This window comes from Typopeltis vanoorti, chromosome 2 (assembly GCF_054136105.1).
Source record: "Typopeltis vanoorti isolate ZY-2024b chromosome 2, IOZ_Tvanoo_1.0, whole genome shotgun sequence".
Classification (NCBI taxonomy): Eukaryota; Metazoa; Arthropoda; class Arachnida; order Uropygi; family Thelyphonidae; genus Typopeltis; species Typopeltis vanoorti.
In genome coordinates, this window is record NC_143550.1 from 123,943,315 (window position 1) to 123,971,032 (window position 27,718).

The window sequence follows — 27,718 nt, forward strand, 5'->3', positions numbered from 1 at the left end:
GCCAAAGTCCTCCCATGACTTTTGTTTAGCTAGTTTTACACACTGTTTAGCTTTCTTACATTTGTCTCTGTATTCTGTAAGAGTAAAAGCTGACTTATTTGCCAGGAACTTTTGATATGCTTTCTTCTTTTCCTTCACTGCCTCTTTAACTTCCTGTGTCCACCAGGGAGTGCTGATTTTTTTATCCTTGCACACAACCTCACCACATGCCTCTCTGGCAGAATCAATCAATGTTTTCTTCAGAGTTTGCCACTGAATCTCCAAGGTTTGATTCCTGTTCTCAAACTCTTTCATTTTCTTTTCAATAATCTTTCTGTATTTTAGTCTACAGTTCACATCTGAGAGCTGCTCAACTTTTATTCGCTTTAAAACTTTCTTACATGTTATTCTTTTCAATATGAAATTCAATTTTATCCTGCTCAAGACTAAATAGTGATCACTTCCAATTTCAAATCCTCTGTACACTCTGGTGTCCTGCACCAGGGAGAAAACATCACTATCAATAACATAGTCAATGAGACTTTTCTTATTCCTAGCCTCTTCTCTCCATGTAAATTTGTGCACATTTTTATGTTGGAACATGGTGTTAGTAATAACCAGTCCATGTCCTGAGCAGAAATCCAACAGATATTTGCCATTATTATTAGCTTTGCTCTTTTCTCCAAATTTTCCCAAAATATTTTTGTATGTCTCACAATCATTTCCTACTCTGCTATTTAGATCCCCAACAAGGACCAACTTTTCCTTTTTCATTGTGTCAGTTGCTTTTTCTAAAGCCTCAAAAAATTCCTCCACTTCTACCATAGTAGAACCTTCTGTGGGATCATAGGCGCAAATAAGTCTCATTGTCCAGTTCCCCATTCTCATATTTTCCCACATTACTCTACTTGAGACTGACTGCCATTAAAGAAGATTAGCCTTGTATTTAGTGTTGAATACTATGGCTACTTCTTCTTTTCCTTGATTGTCATTGCCTGAATATAACATTTTGTATTTATTGCTCAGAAAGATCTCACCAGTTTTTGTCTTTTTTGTTTCAGTCACCCCTATTATGTCGATCTGGTACTTATCTAATTCATCAGCTAGCTCCATTTCTTTGCCATTCAGGCTTCTTACGTTGATAGTACCGATCTTTAACTCTGGTGATGTTGATTTGGTTTTTTTTTTTTTTTCAGATTTGTTCCAGTAGCTGACTTTTCGCTGTTCGCCCTGGTTTCCTGGCGAAAACTACGGGGGCCTTGTTTAACCGGGCGATGCCCCAGCCGGCATGAAATTTTGTCATGTTGTACCATCATTTTTTATTTTGGTTTAACCAATAAGAATACAATTTGGTCGGCTAAATCCCAAATTGCCAGCCCATCCTCGTTTGTTCAGTATCCAGGTAGATATCCAAGGTGCACCACGAGAAGGTGAGAAGTGGACATTAGGTCAGAAGCCCTGGTCGGTTCTCCGCATTCCTTTAAAGGCTATGTGGAGGTCTCCTCTCAGTTATACAGCTTTGACCCTTAAGCATCCCATCTTTATCAATTCAGGATCCTAGGAGCACAAAATTGTTAACTACTTCCATTTTCTCACCATTTACTTCTGCCATGACTTTTGCCTTTTTGAGATTAAGTTTAAGCTAAGAGAAATATTTAGCACTTTCTTCTTTAACTTTCATAATAAGTTCCTCCAAATCTTCTTTGCATTCTGCTAGCAAGGTGGTATTGTTAAGTTGTGAATGAAGATATTTTATATGTTTTAATACTTCATTCACATTTAACATAATCCACCATGTCATAAGCAAGACTTGTAAATATTATTTGTTGTTAGTCTCTTGCTTGTAATATATTATTCATATAAATGCTTTGAGTTTTGTTTGTTATTAATTAATTATTTAATCTTAGAATATGTAATAATAATGAAAAAACTATATATAAATATGTCATTCATTTTATTTAGTTTATTCTGTAAAATTTATTATAAGAAACTGTGTGTATGTAAATTTAAATGTATATTATATGAATTGTGATATATCTTTTTATTTCTGTTTGTAAGAGTGATTTTATGTAATTCTTGTGATTGGATTTGATTGGCTGCTGAAGGAGAAACGGAGTTTATTTTAATTAGCTCGTGCTGAGAACGTGAGCTACTGTGTATAAACAGAGAAGTCAGTGGATATAAGTTGAACTGGTTAGAACCAGATTTTGGCAGGAAGAAGGAACGTAGTTGATTGGAAAACAAAAGTAAAGAGAGGAGAAGCCTTAGAGAGAGCATAGAGACCGGTTGTGTGTGACAAAAGGGGAAGGAATATATATACTGTAAATTGACTACGAAAGGACCAGGAATTAATAGGCATCATGAATTACTTCTATGGGAGTTCTGATACTACAATATTTTCCAAGTGGTTTGTGGAAGTATAGTGCAGAACCGAAGTTAATACACAGAAGAAAATAAGGAATTAGTAGATAACTGAAACCTAGTGCATCAAGACTTGTATATTTCTGTGTCTATAATTCAGTTATTATAGTGGAAGATTTCTTTAGAATTGTGTAGCCATAAAGTAAAAGTCAACAAGAATTCAAATGTGCCTTTGCTAATTCGATGTGTAGAAGCAGTAACCCAGTAAGAGTTGTCCTTTCTGTAACCTGTGAAGCTATAACTGTTAGCTCCGTCGGATATATTTTAACCTTAGCTGTGGTGTCATGTCGATTAATGGTCGAATGTTAGATGTACCGAAGTACTTTCTCCTCGAAATAATAAGTGTTATGTTGTTCTATTAAATGTTAGCAGACAGAGAAAGACTAAAGTGTAGCCTGTCATAAGATTAATTATTGTAACATCTGGAAGGTCGAACTTTTGAGAACTATTTTCAACTTGATTAACTGAACATAAAGAACTGATAAATGAATGTTTGATAATTTATGGATTGTAATTATTCTGAATACTTTAAACTGAGCTAATATATTTATGATATGATTCATCCAATTGGATAGAGAGAAATACTAATGCTTTATGAATTAACAAGTGTTAACATTAGTCATGATCCTCAAACCTAATTGAGAAGTTATTAATGTTTGAATGTGAATTCTTATAATATTTGAATTGGATAACCTTTTGCAGATAGTTATACGTAAATGTATGTATTGTATTTTTCCACATTAAATGTTTTCTTTTGTTGCGTTAAACTTGGTGTTTGCCTGATTTTCTTTCATTGCACTGCTCATAAAATTATTCAGACCTTTGCGGAAGCCTTAGATACTAGTAATAACCTCGGCCTGAAGATAAAGTGATAATATAAGTTTAGTTGATGATTGATTCCTCTATATTATTTAGACTAATCTGAATATAGGGTGGCGCAGTATGATATAAATTTCTTTATATTCAGATGAGCATCAATCAACAACTAACCAAGTATAACGGAAATTAAAGAGGTAAAGATAAAAAAATAAATAACCAACATAAATGGAACAGTTAACTAGTAGGACGACACAACAGTATCATCTGCATACATCAAATTATTAATATTTCTTCAACTGATTTTAATTCCAACTTGAAGACTCCTCCAGCCCTGCCATTCTTAAAATGTATTTACTGTACAAGTTAAACAGGTACAGAGATAAGTACCAGAGCATTTCATTATCCTTGATAATGAAATGCTCTGGTACTCCCATTGTTCTTAACACATTGCACAGTTTCACATGATCTACAGAGTCAAAAGCCTTACTATAGCCAAGGAAACAAAGATAGACATTCTTTCGATATTCCTGTGCTCTTTCTATTATCCATCTCGCATTGGTGATCTGATCTCTTGTTCCTCTGCCTTTTTGAAATCCTGCCTGTTCATCTGGCATTTCTCTCTTCATGAATGGTTCCAGTTTTTTCTGAATGATCTTAAGTAAGACTTTACTTGCATGAGAAACCAGTGCTATAGTTCTGTAATTTTTGCACTCTCTTGCATCGCCTTTCTTCAATAAAGGTATATAAACTGATTTTTTTCCATTCCCTAGGCCAGTGTTTCTCAAACTTCAGATATCTGTGTACCCCTTCTTAAATTTTCATTATTACCAAGTACCCCTTATCAGAATAATAATAAATAAAGTATACTTCATTGTGAATGTCTATTTTATTTGAATTTATATGTTCATGTAAACAAAAAATATGATTTATTTTTAATAGGACAAAATTTGGAATAGGTTCCTCTTCATTTCCCGTCCATGAAAATCCACATTTCAAGTAATTCATATCGTACTTACGAGGATTTTTCATCTACTTCCTAGTTGGTTCTCTAGAGATGTCAGACGACACACTCTTATCAATTTCATTTGATCCAGATACAATATCAACATTTTCTTGTTACTTACAGCTACTTGTATTTGCTATATTGCTCTCTTTTGTGCATTTTATAAATCCAGTTTTTAACCAGTGATTCATACTCAAGAATTTGAAACTAAAAAAATTACCGTATTTACTCGAATATAACTTGCACTTTTTTCCCAAAATTAAAACTAAAAAATTGTGGTGCAAGATATATGCAGGGATTTTCAGAAACTAAAGTTTTCAGGAAAAAAATAAAAATGGTGGGACTTACCAAGAAACTCCTATTCGCTATTACTACTTTTTGGCATCCAGAACAGTTTCCTTGTGTGCATTGTCAAAATCATCTACCCAAATAGCTTCATCTTCTTTCCCATTATTTCAAGCAAAAAATTACCAGTAATTTACAAGACTTGAGATACGTAATGAACAATCCTTCACAAATGACTAATGAGAAGTAAAAGCAAAGCTCGAAACAGACAGCAGTAGTGGGCCAGTAGAGATAGAGCAGCTACAAAGAAGTGCACATGATTGGTGTGGTATTAACAAAAGATTGCGTGAACCAAAGACAAAGTCAAGCCAATAGTTGGGTGGAAATGTTAATTCTCTTCATATGAATGAAGAGAATTCAGATGGAATTCTCTTCATCAATGCTGTACAGACTCGAACAAATAGTTTTGCTCGAGTCTGTACAGCAGTTTCTGTTGGAGGGGAGATGTGATTCATTAGTTAGTGTCCCTAATGCCCAGCTGTCTCTAATTGCACTATTTTTTGAGAAATATATTACACAGACTGCAGATGTCTCTCTAGCTTATTCAGTGATACATAAAACTACTTTTTTTTCTTGCGTCTTCAGTATAGTGACACTGTTGGGCAGGGCATGTTGTTTACTGCAGGGAGCGAGTTACTTATTTCCAGGACGTGAACGTCATGGCGATAGTAACTCGCAATTTGAGTAGGAGAATTCACACATAATATATAATTTATTGAGAAATATCATCATCATCATCATCATCAAATTCCTGCCATGTACCCTCAAGGGGTGTACAGGATATGACAGTACTACATGAAAAAATTACATCATTACTAACTTCCTATCTACAATTTTCCTCCAAATCAGTCTGTTACTTGTCAAGACTCCAACATTATCAGATCTTATATTTCTATCGTCTAAGGCACTTTGTACCGTATCAATCCACCTATATCTTGGTCTTCCTCTGGGTCGTTTTCCTGCCAACCTGGCAGAGAACACTTGTTTTGCTAATCTTTCCTCTCCCATTCTATTTAAGTGACCATACCATCTGAGATTAGCTCTGCTAACGCATTCCTGGATGCTGACAATGTCAAGTTCTTTCCTAATATCCTCATTTTTAATATGATATTGCCAATGATGCCATCTGTTCACGCCTCTAATCTTTCTCAGGACTCTCATATCTGCCGTCTCTAGTCTTTGGTCAAGTGTTTTACTTCTGACCCAGCTCTCAGATCCATAAGTTAAAATTGGTTTGAACACAGTCTTGTATACAGCTAATTTAGTGTTCCGACTAATTTCTTTCTTATTCCATATGAATTTATTCAATTGACTTCCCACGATGCCAGCTTTGCTGATTCTGTTGTCTATTTCTATATTTAATTTACCATCTTCAGTAAAAATTGTGCCTAAGTAGCTGAAATGTTTTACTTGTTCCACAGGTTCTCCATTCACAACACAGTTGACATTTTCAATGATTCTGCCTATTTTCATTGTCTTTGTCTTTTTATTGCTGACCTTCATACCATATCTATTACAACAGCTATTCAATTTAGTCAGAGAATCTTGCAGACTTGTAGCAGATTTATTTAGAAGTATAACATCATCCGCATAAAGCAAAGAGCTGACATTAACATCTCCAATTTTGATATTAGGTTTAATACCACTTTCCTTCATAATGTGATCCATATAGATAATGAATAACAGAGGGGATAATGTACATCCTTGTCTCACACCAGATTTAACATTAAACCATCTTCCTGTACTTCCTTCAATTCTAACTGCTGACTTACAACTCAAATAAAGACTAAGTATTGCTTGATATAATGCCCCATTGACACCATATAACTGTAGAGTATTGAATAGCTTCTCTCTTGGCACCTTGTCATATGCCTTTTCCAAATCGACAAAACTTAAATACAGATCTTTGTTATATTCCCTTGCTTTCTCGACTATTTGTCGTAAAGTGAAGATCTGATCCTGACAGCCTCTATTTGGCCTGAATCCAGCTTGTTCTTCACCAAGCTTTTCTTCCACAATACTTCTCAACCGTTTCTCAAGTATACTTGCATAGATCTTGCCAGGAACACTCAGTAGGGAAATACCTCTGTAATTCTCACATTCGGTTTTATTTCCCTTTTTATATATGGGTACTATGAGAGCTCTACTCCAATCATCGGGAATTCGTCCCTCTGTCCAGGCTTTCTGAACTATGCAGTGCAGCCACTGTAAGACTCTTATACCACCATACTTCAGCATTTCTGGTCGAATATCATCTACTCCTGCTGCCTTTCCACATTTCAAGCCTTTAATGGCTTTTTCTACTTCAAGTATGGATATGTATTCCTGACTGCATGCCTGGTCAGTGTTTTTTTATCACTGTGCTGTCATCACTGCTTGTTTCATTTAGCAGTTTTTCAAAGTAATTACTCCATACTTCAAGGATATCTTTTTCTCCTGTTTTCATTTCACCTTTATCATCTCTAATTCCTTTTACAGCACTCTTTCCTCCATTCCTAAGCTTCTTCAACAGCCTCCAGAATATTTTGCCACCTTCTTGATATTTATTTTCTATATTCTTGCCAAAGTCCTCCCATGACTTTTGTTTAGCTAGTTTTACACACTGTTTAGCTTTCTTACATTTGTCTCTGTATTCTGTAAGAGTAAAAGCTGACTTATTTGCCAGGAACTTTTGATATGCTTTCTTCTTTTCCTTCACTGCCTCTTTAACTTCCTGTGTCCACCAGGGAGTTCTGATTTTTTTATCTTTGCACACAACCTCACCACATGCCTCTCTGGCAGAATCAATCAATGTTTCCTTCAGAGTTTGCCACTGAATCTCCAAGGTTTGATTCCTGTTCTCAAACTCTTTCATTTTCTTTTCAATAATATTTCTGTATTTTAGTCTACAGTTTACATCTGAGAGTTGCTCAACTTTTATTCGCTTTAAAACTTTCTTACATGTTATTCTTTTCAATATGAAATTCAATTTTATCCTGCTCAAGACTAAATAGTGATCACTTCCAATTTCAAATCCTCTGTACACTCTGGTGTCCTGCACCAGGGAGAAAACATCACTATCAACAATAACATAGTCAATGAGACTTTTTTTATTCCTAGCCTCTTCTCTCCATGTGAATTTGTGCATATTTTTATGTTGGAACATGGTGTTAGTAATAACCAGTCCATGTCCTGAGCAGAAATCCAACAGATATTTGCCATTATTATTAGCTTTGCTCTTTTCTCCAAATTTTCCCAAAATATTTTTGTATGTCTCACAATCATTTCCTCCTCTACTATTTAGATTCCCAACAAGGACCAACTTTTCCTTTTTCATTGTGTCAGTTGCTTTTTCTAAAGCCTCAAAAAATTCCTCCACTTCTACCTTAGTAGAACCTTCTGTGGGACCATAGGCACAAATAAGTCTCATTGTCCAGTTCCCCATTCTCATATTTGCCCACATTACTCTACTTGAGACTGACTGCCATTCAAGAAGATTAGCCTCGTATTTTGTGTTGAATACTATGGCTACTCCTTCTTTTCCTTGATTGTTATTGCCTGAATATAACATTTTGTATTTATTGCTCAGAAAGATCTCACCAGTTTTGGTCTTTTTTGTTTCAGTCACCCCTATAATGTCGATCTGGTACTTATCTAATTCCTCAGCTAGCTCCATTTCTTTGCCATTCAGGTTTCTTACGTTGATAGTACCGATCTTTAACTCTGGTGATGTTGAGTTGGGGTTTGTTTTCAGATTTGTTCCAGTAGCTGACTTTTCGCTGTTCGCCCTGGTTCCCTGGCGAAAACAACGGGGGCCTTGTTTAACCGGGCGACGCCCCAGCCGGCATGAAATTTTGTCATGTTGTACCATCATTTTTTATTTTGGTTTAACCAATAAGAATACAATTTGGTCGGCTAAATCCCAAATTGCCAGCCCATCCTCGTTCGTTCAGCATCAAAGTAGATACCCAACAGGGTGCACCACGAGAAGGTGAGGATTGGACATTAGGTCAGAAGCCCTGGTCGGTTCTCCGCATTCCTTTAAAGGCTATGTGGAGATCTCCTCTCAGTTATACAGCTTTGACCCTTAAGCACCCCCATTGAGAAATATATACGTTTAAAATAATTTTTTTCTTAATGATTCCATGCGTTAATGATGCAGCCGAAAACTGCCATGTACTACCCCCTCCCGAAGACCTTTCGCTTACCCCTGGAGGTGCACACACCACACTTTGAGAAACGCTGCCCTAGGCCATGTAGTTGTGATCCAAATTTGCTGACATAGAGCTGTTAAAATTTTAACTGCCTCTTCTCCCAGGACTTTGAGCAGCTCAATAGGTATTCCATCCCCTCCTGGGACTTTCTTACTAGATAGCTGTTGCAGTACCTACCTCACATCACTCACCAGTGGTACTGGCTCCTGTGTATAATCCTGCTCTTCAAATTTCGCAGTAATTTTGGAGTCCGTTCTGTAAAGAGCTTCTGTATACTCTTTCCATCTTTCTTTGATGACTGCAGCTTCTGTAAGATATCCTATAAGATATCTTTTTTGTATATGGGTACTACGAGAGCTCTACTTCAATCATCTGGAATTCGTCTCTCTGTCCAGGCCTTCTGAACTATACAATGCAGCCACTGCAAGAGTTTTATACCTACATACTTCAGCATTTCTGGTTGAATATCATCTACTCCAGCTGCCTTTCCACATTTCAGGCTTTTGGTGGCTTTTTGTACTTCAAGTATGGATATGTATTCCTGATTGCATGCCTTGCCTGTTTAGTGTTTTTTACCACTGTGTTGTCACTGCTTGTTTCATGTAGCAATTTTTCAAAATAATAGCTCCATGCATCAAGGATAGCTTTTTCTCCAGTTTTCATGTCACCTTTATCATCTCTAATTCTTTTTATAGCACCCTTTTTTCCTATTACTGAGCTCTTTCAACGGCTTCCACTTTATTTTGTCTATGTATATATTTAATTTTTTTTAAAAATAATTTAGGAAATTATTGTCCTTTTTTTTACTTAACGTATTTTCTGGTGTATAAGACGCACTTTTTTACCTTAAAATTCATCTTAAAAATGGGGTGTGTCTTATATAATGAAGGTAAAGATTGTTTCCTCTTTTCAAAGTCATACGCACTCCCTTTTATGTTTCAAGATCTTTCTAGGCGGTTAATGGTGCAATCAAATTGGTGCGTGACCTTCATGTGACTTCTAGTGCGTCATTGGCTAAGAATGGGGAGTCCCTATTCAAGTTTCATAATATCTTATCCAAGTAATCAGTTATCAGGTACTATCAACGTAAGAAGCCTGAATGGCAAAGAAATGGAGCTAGCTGAGGAATTAGATAAGTACCAGATCGACATAATAGGGGTGACTGAAACAAAAAAGACCAAAACTGTTGAGATCTTTCTGAGCAATAAATACAAAACGTTATATTCAGGCAATGACAATCAAGGAAAAGAAGGAGTAGCCATAGTATTCAACACTAAATACGAGGCTAATCTTCTTGAATGGCAGTCAGTCTCAAGTAGAGTAATGTGGGAAAATATGAGAATGGGGAACTGGACAACGAGACTTATTTGTGCCTATGATCCCACAGAAGGTTCTACTAAGGTAGAAGTGGAGGAATTTTTTGAGGCTTTAGATAAAGCAACTCACACAATGAAAAAGGAAAAGTTGGTCCTTGTTGGGGATCTAAATAGCAGAGTAGGAAATGATTGTGAGATATACAAAAATATTTTGGGAAAAATTGGAGAAAAGAGCAAAGCTAATAATAATGGCAAATATCTGTTGGATTTCTGCTCAGGACATGGACTGGTTATTACTAACACCATGTTCCAACATAAAAATGTGCACAAATTCACATGAATAGAAGAGGCTAGGAATAAGAAAAGTCTCATTGACTATGTTATTGTTGATAGTGATGTTTTCTCCCTGGTGCAGGACACCAGAGTGTACATAGGATTTGAAATTGGAAGTGATCACATTTTAGTCTTGAGCAGGATAAAATTGAATTTCATATTGAAAAGAATAACATGTAAGAAAGTTTAAAGCGAATAAAAGTTGAGCAGCTCTCAGATGTGAACTGTAGACTAAAATACACAAAGATTATTGAAGAAAAAATTAAAGAGTTTGAGAACAGGAACCAAACTTTAGAGATTCAGTGGCAAGCCTTGAAGAAAACCCTGATTGATTCGGCCAGAGAGGCATGTGGTGAGGTTGTCTGTAAGGATAAAAAAATCAGAACTCCCTGGTGGACACAGGAAGTTAAAGAGGCAGTGAAGGAAAAGAAGAAAGAATACCAAAAGTTCCTGTCAAATGAGTCAGCTTGTGGTCTTAGAGAATATAAAGACAAATGCAAGAATGCTAAACACTGTGTAAAACTAGCTAAACAAAAGTCATGGGAGGACTTTGGGAAGAATATAGAAAATAAATATCAAGAAGGTGGCAAAATATTCTGGAGGTTGTTGAAGAAGCTTAAGAATGGAGGAAAGTGTGCTGTAAAAGGAATTAGAGATGATAACAGTGACATGAAAACTGGAGAAAAAGATATCCTTGAAGTATGGAGTAATTACTTTGAAAAACTGCTAAATGAAACAAGCAGTGATGACATCACAGTGGTAAAAAACACTGACAAGGCATGCAGTCATGAATACATATCCATACTTGAAGTAGAAAAAGCCATCAAAGGCTTGAAATGTGGAAAGGCAGCAGGAGTAGATGATATTCAACCAGAAATGCTGAAGTATGGTGGTATAAGAGTCTTACAGTGGCTGCACTGCATAGATCAGAAAGCCTGGACAGAGGGACGAATTCCCAATGATTGGAGTAGAGCTCTCATAGTACCCATATATAAAAAGGGAAATAAAACTGCATGTGAGAATTACAGAGGTATTTCCTTACTGAGTGTTCCTGGCAAGATCTGTGCAAGTATACTTGAGAAACGGTTGAGAAGAATTGTGGAAGAAAAGCTTGGTGAAGAACAAGCTGGATTCATGCCAAATAGAGGCTGTCAGGATCAGATCTTCACTTTACGACAAATAGTCGAGAAAGCATGGGAATATAACAAAGATCTGTATTTAAGTCTTGTCGATCTGGAAAAGGCATATGACAAGGTGCCAAGAGAGAAGCTATTCAATACGCTGCAATTATATGGTGTCAATGGGGCATTATATCAAGCAATACTTAGTCTTTATTTGAGTTGTAAGTCAGCAGTTAGAATTGAAGGAAGTACAGGAAGATGGTTTAATGTTAAATCTGGTGTGAAACAAGGATGTACATTATCCCCTCTGTTATTCATTATCTATATGGATCACATTATGAAGGAATGTGGTATTAAACCTGATATCAAAATTGGAGATGTTAATGTCAGCTCTTTGCTTTATGCGGATGATGTTATACTTCTAAATAAATCCGCTACAAGTCTGCAAGATTCTCTGACTAAATTGAATAACTGTTGTAATAGATGTGATATGAAGGTCAGCAATAAAAAGACAAAGACAATGAAAATAGGCAGAATCATTGAAAATGTCAACTGTGTTGTGAATGGAGAACCTGTGGAACAAGTAAAACATTTCAGCTATTTAGGCACGATTTTTACTGAAGATGGTAAATTAAATATAGAAATAGACAACAGAATCAGCGAAGCTGGTATGGTGGGAAGTCAACTGAATAAATTCATATGGAATAAGAGAGAAATTAGTCGGAACACTAAATTAGCTGTATACTAGTTCAAACTAGTTTTAACTTATGGATCTGAGAGCTGGGTCAGAAGTAAAACACTTGACCAAAGACTAGAGATTGCAGATATGAGAGTCCTGAGAAAGATTATAGGCATGAACAGATGGCATCAATGGCTCTATCATATTAAAAATGAGGATATTAGGAAAGAACTTGACATTGTCAGCATCCAGGAATGTGTTAGCAGAGCTAATCTCAGGTGGTATGGTCACTTAAACAGAATGGGCGAGGAAAGATTAGCAAAACAATTGTTCTCTGCCAGGTTGGCAGCAAAACGACCCAGAGGAAGACCAAGATATAGGTGGATTGATACGGTACAAAGTGCTTTAGACGATAGAAATATAAGATCTGATAATGTTGGAGGCTTAACAAGTAACAGACTGATTTGGAGGAAAATTGTAGATAGGAAATTAATAATGATGTAATTTTTTTCATATAGTACCATCATATCCTGTACATCCCTTGAGGGTACATGGCAGGAATTTGATGATGATGATGATGACTAGAATAGTGAATTATATTAATTTAATTATCTTAAATTACAAACATTAATTAGAAAAGCATAAAATAAAATTAATGCATAAATCAATTTACCAGGAAGTAAACAAATGCTGGCTTGGTTGGCCAAGCAGTTATTGCATCTGCTTTCCAACCAAGTGGCTCCATGTTCAATGGAAATTAATAATGATGTAATTTTTTTCATGTAGTACTATCATATCCTGTACACCCCTTGAGGGTACATGGCAGGAATTTGATGATGATGATGATGATGAGTAATCAGTTACCGATGTTTATCAGTATTGAGTTGACGTGTTGAGATATTTTGTGTTAGGTTTTAGGTTTTTTCCAGAAAATTGTATTAAATTTCTTGGGTACGTCTTATACACCGGAAAATATGGTACTTAAGTGAGGCTTCTTATATTGTGTTATTATTTAATTACCTTTCTGTGATGTACTGATGATGCCTATGATACTTAGTCAAAAATTCTATGTTAATAAATTTTTAACTGAATTTTCCTTTTTGATTAATTCTTTTCATTGCCAACTCATGGTATTTCATTATTGAAACATTTATTTTGTTCTTATCTGATATTTTGAGTTAATTGCATTAAATAGGTTTATGTAATAAATAGTTGATTTTTAAAGGGAGCATAAAAATGCATAATCAACGTTTTTTGCACTATAAATTGTTTTTGTTTTAATTTAGCATGTAGCACAAATTTTTTTGGTTTAAGTGATTTATCCCACCTGCTGTGATCTCTCCCTTGTTTACTGTAGGCCTGAAGAGACATAAAACCATACATGATCTCCAGAGCAGGTCAGAAACCTAAACCTTCTCCTGATGGGTAAACAGTTAGGTTTCTGATTAAACTCATAATTCTAGTGTGCTACACTCATCTGCAATTGTAGTGACTTTGGGACCAAAAGAATAGTTTGATATGATGAAATGAAATTAGCCGAACAGGAAAAAGGAAATCCCAGAGTTTTTGGGGGAATTGGGAAAGTGAATTTCATTTCAGTCAGAGATATCATCAGTGCATAAAATGCTAAAAAATTATTCCATTCTGGCAAAAGACTAATTCGATTTTTTTCTATGTAAAGTCCAGCCACATGTTTGAATCAAAATGAACTCTTCAAATTTGGTTACTGTACTACCATATTTTGGGATTTAAAAAAAATAATAAATAAATATTAAAAATAAATAAATTAAATCTCATAACACAGTAGTAAAATAGTAATTTCAAATAAATAAATGATGGTGAAGAGGATGAGAATGCCTCATCATGTTAACATCTCACATTAATTGAAACAACTTATATGATTATTATTTGAAATTGAAAGTTTTTCCACTTGGTTATACTAGAAATTAAAGAACCCAATAAATTTTTGCTTAATCCTTTATCTAAGTGTAAGCAAACAAAGTTTGTGCATGAAGTAGCTTCATGACTGGGCTACTTGTATGTTGAGGCAAATGACTTCACATCAGTTGACTTCTGCATTACTTCAAACTTCATGTGTCTTCTGGGTTTGACTTCCACTGATGAGACCTCAATAAAGGTTGAAACCAGTTTAGACTATATATGTCCAAAAGGGAGTGTACTTTTGTATTATGGGATACTAAGGCAATTGATGTAAAGTCATTAGCTTCTACAAGTAGCCCAATCATGAAGATACTTCATGCACAACCAAGAATATAATTTCTTTGCATCTTTAATTTAAGATTATTGTTTAATTGAGATGTTTTTATTTTTATATGAATTATTCAGGTGAATTTTTTATATTAATCATACAGATAAGAGATTAAAAAAAGAGAGAGAATGGACTCGCTTAGGATTCACATAATCAGATTTTTGTTAAAAAACTGAATAACAGAAATAAAATTTTCGGTTTCTGTTTATATCAAATTGTTTGCTTGAAAATACCCTGCTGCTGTGCATTCCTAAAGTTATGACCTCTGATTTGAAATAATTACTGAACTATGGTTCCATAACCATCCAATATCAGACATATTTATATGAATATTTTATTTTTAACTTAAAATTACACCTGAATACATCCCTGAAGTTTTATATATAATTTTGTATGTATATGTGCATACATGTCAGCTAAAACAAAACACTTCTAAGTATTAACTCATTGCATTTCTATTATATTTTTTAGTGAAAATGATTCAACTTGGCAGGTGCCATTTAAGAAACTAAAGCTCGATGATAATCAAAATGATATTGTTGAAGACATGGTACTTTCATCATCTGATTATGAAAGTGTTGAAGAGGAAGATGACAGTGAAAGTGAAGAATCTGTAAACAATGAATCATAATTGTATCCTGTAATTACAATTGTACATGTATGTATATATAGAGATAGAGAGAAACACTTACAGTTGCAGTGCATCATCTGTATTTAATTATACTTGGAAATGAAAATTAGAGATAATTTGAGAATATTTGCAGTTTTGTTCTTATTGTGTCTTCATGTTTTATTTGTGCATTAGACACTTTCGTTACTTGAGTGAGAAACTGGCATGTTTGTGACATTTGTGTTATTCAAAGAACTCTGTGTAGTGCTGTTACTTATATATAAAATCTGAGTTTCTCAAATGGCAGTGTATTTGTGATTCTACTCGATGCTATCTGTATACAAATAGTGAAATGACTTCATGAATTTTAATAGCATTCCTAAATACCAAATTTAATTCGACCTATCCAGTGGACTTATTACCATCGGTTTGAATTATTTTGCAAATAAAAATGATCCGATCTAATTAGGAAAAAAATAATTTTTTTATATTTTTTATAGGCAGCACCCCCACTTAAAATTTCACCAGCCGCCACTGCATGAAGTACTCCTCTTATCATAGAATTACCATCAAAAACTTTCTCATTACTGCTATCTATTGTTTTGTCACACAGTTTTTCTTTTACTTACCTTGCACACCTCTTATTTCTTTCTTTTTTTCTCTTCATTCTCCTGACTACCAGTGCACTTTCATCAAAAATCTTGCCAATACTTTCATTTTCCTGGCTTTTTGTCAACATTCTCCACCATTGTTATACCAGATTGTTTTGCACTATGACAAACTGTTTTTGTGCTCTGAAGATGCTGGATATGATGCAAGTGAAATATCAGCCAATAAGTTAATAAATGGTAATTATTTTCTTATCAGTCTATGTTCTCATCAGTACCGTTAAAAAATAAATTAACATTCAAATCTATAAGATACAGTTTCTTCTGCTCTCAATAATGGCCATTAAAATGTAAATTTCTTAGCTCATACCTGTTTTTCTTCTAAAACGAGGAAATAATTTGTGCAGCTTTTCTTAAAAAAAAGTATTTCTTTCATATTTTCTCTGCAATATCAGTTTCTTTCCAATTTCCTTCAAAAAAATGCATCTTTTTGGTTTGCAGTGCTTAACTAGAATACGTTTGCTGCTTACTGTATCCAAAGTAACTGCCCATTGATTCGAGAGAAACTATATAATCACTTTTATCTGTCACAACTTAGCTTCATATAAAAGAAATTCATCCTTTAATTTTGGGATAACTGTTTATTTCCCTCATAAGATATCAGGAGTCTCGAAAAACTAATAACTGGTATGAGACCTAACACAGAGTCAGCAAAACTAAATTATAATGGGAGGAATGGTGAGAATATGAGTATGAGCAACAATGTTATATAATTGTGCTAATGACAGGAATGTATATTATCATGGAAATGATTATCAGGAGAGAACGATTTTGACTTTGTGTTCTTCTGGTTCGGACCAATCAAATGTGTGCAAAGATGTCTACACTAGAGAAGAATAGAGATCTGCAAGTTGTCTATCTGTGTCATGTATATTGCAGTCAAAAGTATTATGTCTATATACAAATGCCAGGAGTTTGTTGCCTTGGGCATTATGTTGGGGCCAGACGTACTAACTGGTATGGAGTGTGAACAGAACAGTATTTTTAGGAAAGACAGGATAGGAGAAGAGGGGGACGTGCTGCTAATGATATTGGATGACTTGAATCCTGTTAGAGTTGAGACCTATGATTATAGTACTAGTAACAGTATTTCATATCATATGGCTGAGAATTTGAAGCCATCTGGTGTGAGGTGGAATCTTACAAGATCAATTACATAGTGGGGTTTTGTTACAGACCTGTTGGATTGGTTGCTAGCGATGAAAAAATGCATCACCAAATAGAGAAGATGGGTGTGAAAAGAGGAATCATAATGTGAGACTTTAATTATCCAAATATTGAAGAATGAAATTATTGAGCTGTTGTGAGGCAACTTCCTCAAGCAGCATATGACAGAAGGAACTCGAGGTCTGTGTTAGATTTGATTATAGTGTCAGAGGGTGTTTCGGTTAAAGACGAAACTATTCTGCCTCTCATTGGTGACAGTGATCATGTGGTACTCACTTGGGAAGTGACTAAGTTTATGAATGTTCCATTCAGAAAAGGTATTGTGCTTAATTACAAAACAGGAAATTATGACCAACTGAAGAGTATACTTAATCGAGTGGAATGGTATCAACAGTGCATGGGAAGCATTTAAAAAATACTTATATTAGATGCAATATTAGAATGTGTCCTGAGTGTTCAAAGAATAAATAGGGTAGGAATCAAATGGATGTGTAATCTTATTAAGCAAGAGATTCGTTAGAAAAGGATGATGTGAAGGAATACAGTATGCATAAGGATGATATCCGTTATGAAAATTATAAGCAGTAGGCCAGAATAGTCACAATTATTATACAGAAAGCTAAGTCTGAGTATGTAAAGAAAGTGGATCTGCAAACCCACAAGAATTCTATCAGTATGCTGCAAGTAAAAGAAAGAATGAATACAAAAGAATAACTTCTGAATGCAGATGGTGTGAGTTTGACAGATGAGAAGAGGTTGTTCATCTAATGAGTGCCTATTTTGCTAAAGCTATCAACCTGGTGTATGCAACATTGAGTTCACTGCTACCTCTTCACTGAATGAAGAAACTCAGGTGTAAGAAGAGGAGGTATTAGAGCTGTTGCACAAACTGAATAAGAATTCAGCAATAGGGACTGATGGGATATCAGCATGCGTGCTAAAAGAGTGTTCAGCTGAACTAGTTATTCCTTTGACCATGCTATATAATTTGAGTCTCAAAATAGGGAAGATTCTGCAGGAATGGAAAGAATGTATGGTAATCCCATTGCACAAGGGTGGTGTAAGACCAATGTATCCGACTATTGACCAGTCAGTATCTCAGGAGTGGTGGTGGTGGTGAAGATTTTGGAAAAATTGGTTAGGGCTTGCATTCAGAAATGGATTGACAGTGAATTTCTACTTTACAATGAGCACTGTAATGGATTTACTAAAGGAAGGTCATATTTTAGCAACTTGCTCACATTCTATAATAATGTTGCCATTGAACTTGACAAGAGGAATGGATGCACCATAATACTTTTGGATTTTGCTAAGATTTTTTGATTTTGATATCTGTCATTAACATGGATAAGAGGATGGCTGAATGATAGATATCAAAAAGTGGTATACATGGATATGAGTGCAAAGATCAGTCCTTGGACCACTGTTATTCAGTCTGTACATTAATGATATTGGGAAAGATTTGACAGGTGACATACAGCTATTTGCTGATGAAGCAAAATAGGTAATTAATCAGAAATGCAATACTTGCAGAATGATTAGAATAGACTGGAAATATGGACATGGAAAAATAGCTATCAGTTCAGTGTAAGCAAATATAACGTTATGCACTTTGATGTAATGAGATATCCAGTGTTGTGTTATACTGGTGAGATTAGGCTAGAAGAAACTGATCAGGCTAGGATTTTGGAGTGTTAGTGGATAGGAAGTTGAAGTTCAGGGGCCACGTAGCAAAAGATTGCAAATAGAACTCAAAAGATAATTGCAATGCTGAAACGAATTTCACATGTAAAAATAAGGATGTCATTTTGCCTCTTTATAACGCCTTGATAAGACATCACTTGGAGTATTGTGCACCGGTCTGGTTTCCATTGTGATTCTTATATAGTGGAGAGTGTTAAAAATAATATCAGGATTGTGGAAGACTGATTGAGAATTTGTAGACTGCAGACACTAGCAAACAGGAGAAAGAAGGGTGGTATGATTGAGGCTTACAAACTTCTGCAAGAGATACAGAATTTCAGTTGATGGAATTTTTCATTTTATGGAGGGTAAGGAAAGGACACGAGGACATCCTTGGAAGCTGAGAATGAATTTTGCCAAGTGGGGAGATGAGGGCTAGAATTTTCTTTCATAGGATGGTGCATGATTGGAATGGATTGCCATTAGATGTTATGTTTGCAAGCATTGTGTGAATTCATTCTCATCTTCCAAGGATGCTCTCTTGTCCTTTCGTACCCTCCATAAAATGCAAAATTTGTGGCCTCCCTCGATGAGTCCCTCACTTCCTGGAGGTCTCTCTTAATAATAATAATAATGCTCTTTTCCACCTTTTTGGCTCAAAGATTCCTTAAAACTCTATTTCTCCTCTAAATTTTCAACTTTTTTTGAACATCATCTCTTTTCTAATCAATGACATGGCTGTTCTATTATTCTTTCTCAGTCACTAATTCAACTTCCTCCTTGGAAGTACAATCTTCATACAAGCACACAACTACCCAAAGTGGTAAGCAGCATGGCAGTGATATGAAAATCACTTGTTGTAAACATTCAGTTCTTTAATGCTGTGAAAACTTCATGAGAAAGTTCAATATTTTCTTCTTTGATGTTACGTTACGGAAATAAAAACTAAATTAGAGATGAGTCCTTTTTGCAAATAAATATTGCAATCATAAATTTTCAGTGGGCTAAGTATTAAAGATCTTATATAAACATTTCTAATTACATGAAATAATACTTTTTTTTTTCTATACATTTATGAAGTGTTTACATATGCGATTAATTTTAAAACTAAAAGTTATCCTTTCCTTTCATTTATTTATTTACTCAAAATTGGCCATCACAACAAAATAATATAAGATAATCTGATATTGCTAAATAGCAGATATCCTACACTTGCACAATACACATGATGGGCCTAGCTTCTATCTTGATCACCTACCTTACAACTGAAATAGTGTTCGTAAGCTTCATTAAGTCCACGAACTTCTTCTTCAGGACAAACTCGTCCCCCCCCCCCCCCAACACACACATATAGTAAAACAAATTAGGTGAATTAATATGAAGCATTTTTCTGTGACACAGAATACAACACAAGATATATCTGAGACTCCTGTATCGAATGGACTGTATAAGGTAATGTGGAATGATGCAATGTGTTGCATCATCTTATGCAATAGTTATGTATATGTATTGCATCATCTCTTGTTAACTAAGCACAGTTGATGCAATAACAGCAGAATGCGATTACATCAAAATAGACAACAATACCTCATATTGGGCCTATTGTTTTTCTTCCGAATGGTATGTGATAGAAAAATTTAAAAAGCATAATTGAAATCACTGCAAAAAACTGATTCCGAAATACCTTTTCTTGCAAAGGAAAACAACATGTGTGTCAGACGGTGAAGTATTTAATTATTCCAATATTTTGTCTCAGTTATAGAGACATCGTCAGGGAGTACAATATGATATTTGTAACAGACACACCTACAGAAGCAACACAAAATGAACTGGACAAAAGACTAGAGTCCTAAGTAGGTGGGGTACCCTCTAATGGCACTTGTTGGTAGTCCTAGGATGGAAACTGAAATATTAGTGTTTCCCATATTGTGGGAAGTTTTATTCAAATTAGGCTGAATTTTAAGAGCAGCAGTAGATTCTAAAAGCAGTCATTCTCTTCTAAGTTTACTGCAGTGGAGCATGGGAGGTGGTCCTTTTCCAATTGTTTCTATTAGCCATATCCAAAGCATGATTTGCAAGGCCCAGTTGACCATGCAATTCTTATGTTCTTCCATGAGTATGGTAGCTACTCTTCCTGTATGTCCATAGTAGGCCAACTTGCAGGAACAAGGAACTATACAGGGTGTCTCAGGAGGAGTAGTGAATATTTTGGTAGGTGGTAGTATCAATTGCCAATGGATGTGGAGATAAAGCTGTTTGAAAGTGGCACGTAAAAAAAAGCTATTATGAGAGGTATCAAAGAACAATAAATGACTGATTGTTTGTATTTATGGACTTTTTGAATGATACAAAACACAAGTAATTATCAAATACTGTAATTTGCACTTCATAATAAATGTTCAAAAATTCCATCACCAAACTCAATGTATTTGCAACTCTTGTGGTAATAGTACGTTTTGTTCTTCTGAGGTCGTCTTGATGTTCTTTTATGAGGGAAACGTTATCCATAATGCGAGTGATCAATTTGTGTCTTTATTTACCTTTTCTTTGTGTACTTTGCATTTCATCCATCCCCACAAACCAAAATCTGAGGAAGTGAGGTTTAGAGACCTTGTTGGCCAATGAATAGGACCACTGCAGCCGATCCATCATTCAGGGAAAGTTCAATTTAGATATTGTCACCTGATAGCTATAATTTGCAGGCGCTCCATCATGCTGAAAGAACATATCAATCCTGGTAGCCAGGGAAACATCCTCCAATAGTGGTGGAATTTTGTTTTGCAGAAATTGTAGATAAATGGGCCGTGTAAGATGATTTGGTAACACAACGTGCTTAATCAAGTGATTGTTGATCATACTGCACCACACGTTTACAGAGAAGTGAACTGGGATAAAGGATTAAACTAAATTTATCACAGAGAAGTAATGTTGGAAATTTGTTTCTACAGTGGTATGTAAATTTTCATCAGACCACAATTGTCAGTTATGGGCATTGTTGATGGGAGAAAATAGCGTCATCAGGAAACAGTATTAATGGAATTAATCGGCGATTAGCATTTACCCACCAACAAAGTTCCAATTGAGTGTCTTCATCTCCTGGGATGAAGGCACTCAATTCTTCATCTTGTATGTGGAACACCAATACTGCAGCAATTCTTTGTTTGCTTGTAGTAGGACTACATTCTATCAACTGAAGAATGTGTTCTACATCATCCACATTTTGTTCATTTCCATGTTCGGAAGAAATATGACTGCTGGGAACAGTACCAGTCTGCAGTTTGTTGTAAACACTGTTAAATCCCAGTACTCTGCAGTTAGCAAACTGTTGACTGTATTTTCTACAAGCAGCAACAGCACCTCCATTACAAAAACCATAAACGGGCATCATATTCAGCATGTGTAAAGACGTGTGGCATTCTTAACAACACTTCTAACACAAAATTGCATCAGATTATAATTGCTTCTTGGTCTCATCTGATACAAGAGCTGTATGCTGGTCACCTGATCTACAGAGAGATGTGCACATATTAGAGCTGTACGTGTCATTTTCAAACAGCTGTATCTCCACTTCCATTGACAAACGCATGTTGATATGAACTTTTACTCAGAATAATTGATACCACCACCTACCAAATATTTACTATTCCTCCTGAAACACCCTATATATTTACCAGGAACTGAAAGAGGTGGGAGTTTGTCTTTAGTGGAGCATATAGAGATAGCTAGTTTTAAGTGGGTCTTAAAAGTTGTATGAAGGTTGTATATCTTTAAGACACTATTTTTTCTTATGCGATTCAGACATAGAAGATGGTAATAGCGCTAATAAAATCTTTCTGAAGAGAAGGTCGCAGATTGGAGGAAAGGACGTATTTTGATACTGTGGGAACTGTAGCTATTATTAAAAAAAAGCGTGGTGTATATGATTGAATTTCTGCTTCAAGAGAGTCCTCACTGAAACAGAGATTATAGGCTCTATTGGTTAATGGCAAATTACATCATTGGCAAACAACAATGTCCCTCCTTCAAATCTGCTATATCATTAAGCATGGTGGTTCTAGCACAGAGCCCTGGGGCATTCAACTAGTCACCCTCATTTGTCTTGACTCCACCACATACCACCCTCTGATGTCTATCAACCAAACCCCTATCCATGCAACCAGTCACATATCCATTCCCATTTGCTCAAACTAATGTAATAGTTTTCCATGCAGTATTCTGTCAACTGCCTTTGCAAAGCCTAACAGTATCATGGTGTAGCTATTTTCATTATGAGTATTTAATGCTGCTGTCACCCTTATAAAATGTGAATAAATTACTGAGGCAGGATCTACCTTTTACGAAGCATGCTGCTCCCCATAAATTTTACTTTTAACCACTACCTAGAGATTCTAATTGGTCTGCAACTTGCTACCTCTGTCTTGGAGCCACCGTTATGTAATGGAACTATCTTACCCACTTTTCACTCCCTTGGAATCTTGTCAGAAATGAAACTTAGATTAAACAATTTTGTCATAGACACTGCCAGTTCACTTGCACATTCTTGTATCACATGAAGAGATATACTGTCCAGGCCCATTGCTATTCACATTGGTATCTTTCAATATACTGAGTACCTCCTGTTCACATCAGTCTCTGTCACCTCAGTAACTGCAAATCAATACCTGGATGATATATCCTTCCAAAGTGATCACTTAGTAATTGAACTATTTCTTCTGTTGCTGTCACTTTCCTACCATCAACCAGTAAAGTTATCTTTCCGTAATCATTTTTTCTCTTACCTGCGATGTAGCAAAAAAAAACAAAAAAAACTTGGATTTACTTTGGCCTGCTTATCTAATTTTCTCTTGAAATCTGATTTAGCCTTCCTTACCATACCTGTTACCCTTCTCGCTTGTTCTTTATACTGCTCATCAGCATGCTAATCGCCTTGTTGTTTATATTTCTTTCACAATGCTTTCTTTTTTTTTGCATCTCCTGCTTTATATTGCTAGTCATCCACTGATCCCTACTTGGTTTATCCTCCTGACCCTGGGTATGCACTCTGGTCATTACCTGCCCATTCCAATTTGAAACCTGGGAAACTCCACCCAGCTCTTCATAATCATTCCTGCATTCATACTTATCTAACCCATGGATGGCCAGACACATGCTTGATAGCCCCCCCCCCCCACACACACACAATATCTGGTTTCCATGGTTTTGCACTTCCAAACTCTCACTGAACAATACTTTCTCCAAGCACCTAACCCCAAAACCATTTAAGTGCAGTCCATCATTATATACAGTTCCTTATGTTCATCATATTCACTCCATGCATCTATAAACTGCACATATTCCTTCTTTACAATCTCATTGACAATCATGGCCATTCTCAATTTTATCCTATCATACCGAGGCAGCAGACTCACAGTCTTTACTTTACTCTTCATTTTTGCTTCTTCTAACAACTTTTTCATATCTTCTCTTATTGCATATTTCTCACCTTTAAAATCATTTGTGCCTGCCAAAATAATTAATTCGCTTCTTTCTTCTGAAACTTAGAGCTTCACTAACATCCTTTATCTTCGCACCTGGAAAACATGCTTTCATCACTTTCTCATTAAGTATACCTCTTATCATCGTATCTCTACACAATACTATTTCATGTCTCAAAGTTTCTCTCACTTTTATGCTTTTCCATTCACTCTTTCTTTCGTTCTCTGCCCTTTTGTACCACATGCCAATCGTTTCTCTAGTCGCTCAAGCTCACCTTTTGTCCTGTGTCTCATCATTCCATTATTACTTTCAACCATTTCCTTCAGACTCATTCGTATGTCATGTACCATCATTCACTGCTTTTCCATTCACTTTTTCTTTTGTACCAACTGCCAATCATTTGTCCAGTCACTCAAGCTCACCTTTTGTCCTGTGTCTCATCATTCCATTATTACTTTCAACTATTTCCTTCAAATTCATTCGTATGTCATGTACCATCATTCACTGTTTCTGTTGCATTCTCCACAACACTTTGACAATCCTGCCTTATATATATATATCCATAATATCAGTCACTTCATTCTTTCTGTCCTGACATGACTCCTTATACTCCCTCACGAAATATTTCCAACAAATATTTTCTCCATTCTTTCTCTCATACCACAAACCATGGGCATCCACAGAGGGGGGGAACACTTTACCCCTCTGGGATAGAGTAAAAAATTCCACAAATTATAATTGTAAAAGTGATTGAGATATGCAACCTTACATCCTTGACCATGGGACGCTTTCTCCATCTTAAAATTTTATTAGGGGTTGGCCGGTTGCGCCTCGGCAGGGTAACCATAGAACATATATTTCATCTATTGCAGCAATAAAACATATTCCTGTTTTTGGTTCATCTTTTTCTGATTTGTGCAAAAAAATTTTCATTACTGTTGTGAACAGCGACCAGTTTGTTTGCCTTCTGTGTCTAGTGAGTTACTAAGTGAATTGTAAATTTATAGTGAAACAAATTAAAAAAAAATACATTTTTAAAAGGTAAGTATATGTAATTGTATAATCTACTTGTGAAAAAAAAACAAAATAATTAAATACAAATTTATTGATATAATTCTTTGTCTCCAAGCTCCCCCCACCCCCCAGAAAATTTTCTGTGGACTTCCATGGCCTTCGGATACACGAGTTAATTCGATTCCTGGAACATCGATTCAAAATGACTGTCGAGTCAATTTCATCAAATAATTTATTAGAATATGATATTGGTTCTTACATTGGAGTTTCCGCTAACACCGACTTTAAAATTTGAAATCCTTTCTAATACTTATGTTACCAACAAGGACTATGATTGCAAAAAAAGATTCTTCTGAAAGAGACAGTTTAGATTTGCTTAGTTAGAGTAATACTCACCACGGTTGTGTTATTCAAAACTACAAAAAGGGGCGTTTTGTAAATATTTCATTTTGTTTGTGCCAAAAGTACATCGGAGCTGCCAAGGCGCATTTATAAAAACTCCATTTATAAAATATAAAAATTTCAACCAAGCCCCTAGAAATTACATGTCATCTCAATGGAACAAACAAGCTGCTGTTGATGCATGGAATTATATAAGAGTCCACAAACATCCAGAAAAAATTATAATTTGTCAAATTGATAATACAAAAAACTATAGAGTCCAGTAGAATTAAATTAGGTTCTATTTTATCAGCCATTGTATTTCGTGCCACATATGATTTGTCTTTACGGGGGAAAAGTAATGATTCTGGAAATTTACATGATTTATTTCAATTTCGGATCGAAGCGGCAGATTTAATTTTAAAAGATCTTTTGATGAAAGTTTTTGCAAATCCCCCGTACACTTCTGTAAGAACTGAACATCAACTAATAGAACTTTCTGAAATGGAAATACGATAAAGCATTGTATCTGCTGCAAATAAATCTATTGGATTTTCAATGCTAGCTGACGAAGCCAGATATGCTGGGATAGAGCAGCTTTCACTTGGCATTAGGTTTGTTGATGAAAATAAAAATATAAGGGAAGAATTTTTAGGATATGCAAAATTCTAAGGTATGGAGTTATTTTATTTTTTTTTAATTATTTATTTTTAATTTATGAAATTATTACTAATTGATTTATTTTAATTATGCAAAAATCTTAGCATATAAACTTAAACGTATAGTAGACCCAAAATTAATAGAAGAATAAAATGGATTCAGAAAAGGCAGTTCTTGCATAGACTGCATTTACGTTAAAATTATTAATTGAAAAACACAGAGAAATGAACATGGAAACACACATAGCTTTTATAGATTACACCGAAGCATTTGATAAAATTTTCAGAGAAAAATTAGGAAATCCTAGAAGAATATGAAATACCAAACCAACTCTTTAGAGCCTTATATACTATATATCAAGATAATAAAATATATGTGAAGTACAGATATTTTCAACATCAAGCTGGAAACCAATAAATTGAACAGTACGTCAGGCTTGCCCTCTCTCACCAGTTTTATTTAATATATACATAGATAAAATCATAAAAGAATGGAAGATAACTAATGAAGGAGGATTCAAGATAAATTGTAACACCAGATTAGCTACTCTTCTTTTTGCTTTTTGCTGATGACCAAATAATCCTTGGAAATAATGAAGATGAACTACAAAAATCATTATGCAGTCTAAATAATCTGATAAAAACATTTGGTATGGAAATATCAACAGACAAAACAAAAGTCATGGCCTTCAAAGGTGCTAATCCAATAAGAAGCAAAATATTAATAAACACCTAAATATTTGAATCTATTTACTTGCTCTATTATTTTATTGTTTGTTACTATTTTGCTTCTTATTGGATTAGCACCTTTGAAGGCCATGACTTTTGTTTGTTTTTTTGAAAATGAAGCTGATATAGAACCAAAAATATCAAAATTTTTAAAAGTAACAGGCATTATAAATAAAATTTTTAAACCCAATTTTTACAAAAACACACACAAATAATAATCTGCAATACAGTAGCTAAACCAACCTTACTTTATGTCAGTGAGATATGGACAATAAAAAAGGCAGATGAAAGAATTAAATCATCGAAATGAAATTTCTGCTCAGAACTAAAGGAGTCACAATAATGGACAAAATGAAAAGCAGCGAAATCAGAAAAAAAAGCTTGGAATTACAACAACCTCTCTAAATGAAACAGTTATTTGCTATAGAGAAAAATGGAAAGAACACATACTAAGAATGAATAGAATCAGAATACCTAAACAAATTCTAAATTACCACCCAAAGGGTAATGCAGAGGAAGACCCTTAAAAAGATGGAATTGAGTCTGGAACAGGCCACTTGGCCTATAAGCCTGGAAAGGAGGAAGAAGAAGAAGATTTAAATTATTAATTATTTATTTTATTTAATTAAATAAAAATTTATTGCTGTAATTATTTGTCTCCTATCTTTGCCTCCCAATTCACTCTCAGCAACAAATACATTAAACACATGCTACATCGCACTAAATTTCGCATGTTGATATCAATCAACATCGATGTTTTCTCGAGAAGACATCGGAGTTGCCATCTCGTATGCATCGGTGTATAACGAAATATGTTTGTAAGTATATCGCATAATAACAGTTAAAAATAAACA

The 27,718-nt window shown here is 35.0% G+C and overlaps 1 protein-coding gene across 1 annotated transcript in view; it reads left to right on the plus strand.

The window, feature by feature from the left end:
• The window catches only part of Noc2 (Nucleolar complex protein 2), a 173,640-nt gene extending 158,268 nt beyond the window's left edge, over positions 1-15,372 (plus strand). Inside the window, exon 16 of the mRNA XM_090407937.1 lies at positions 14,950-15,372. Coding sequence (XP_090264063.1) covers positions 14,950-15,109 — 160 coding nt within the window. The 3' untranslated portion in view covers positions 15,110-15,372. The remainder of the gene's footprint in view (positions 1-14,949) is intronic.
• Positions 15,373-27,718: the final 12,346 nt, after the last annotated feature.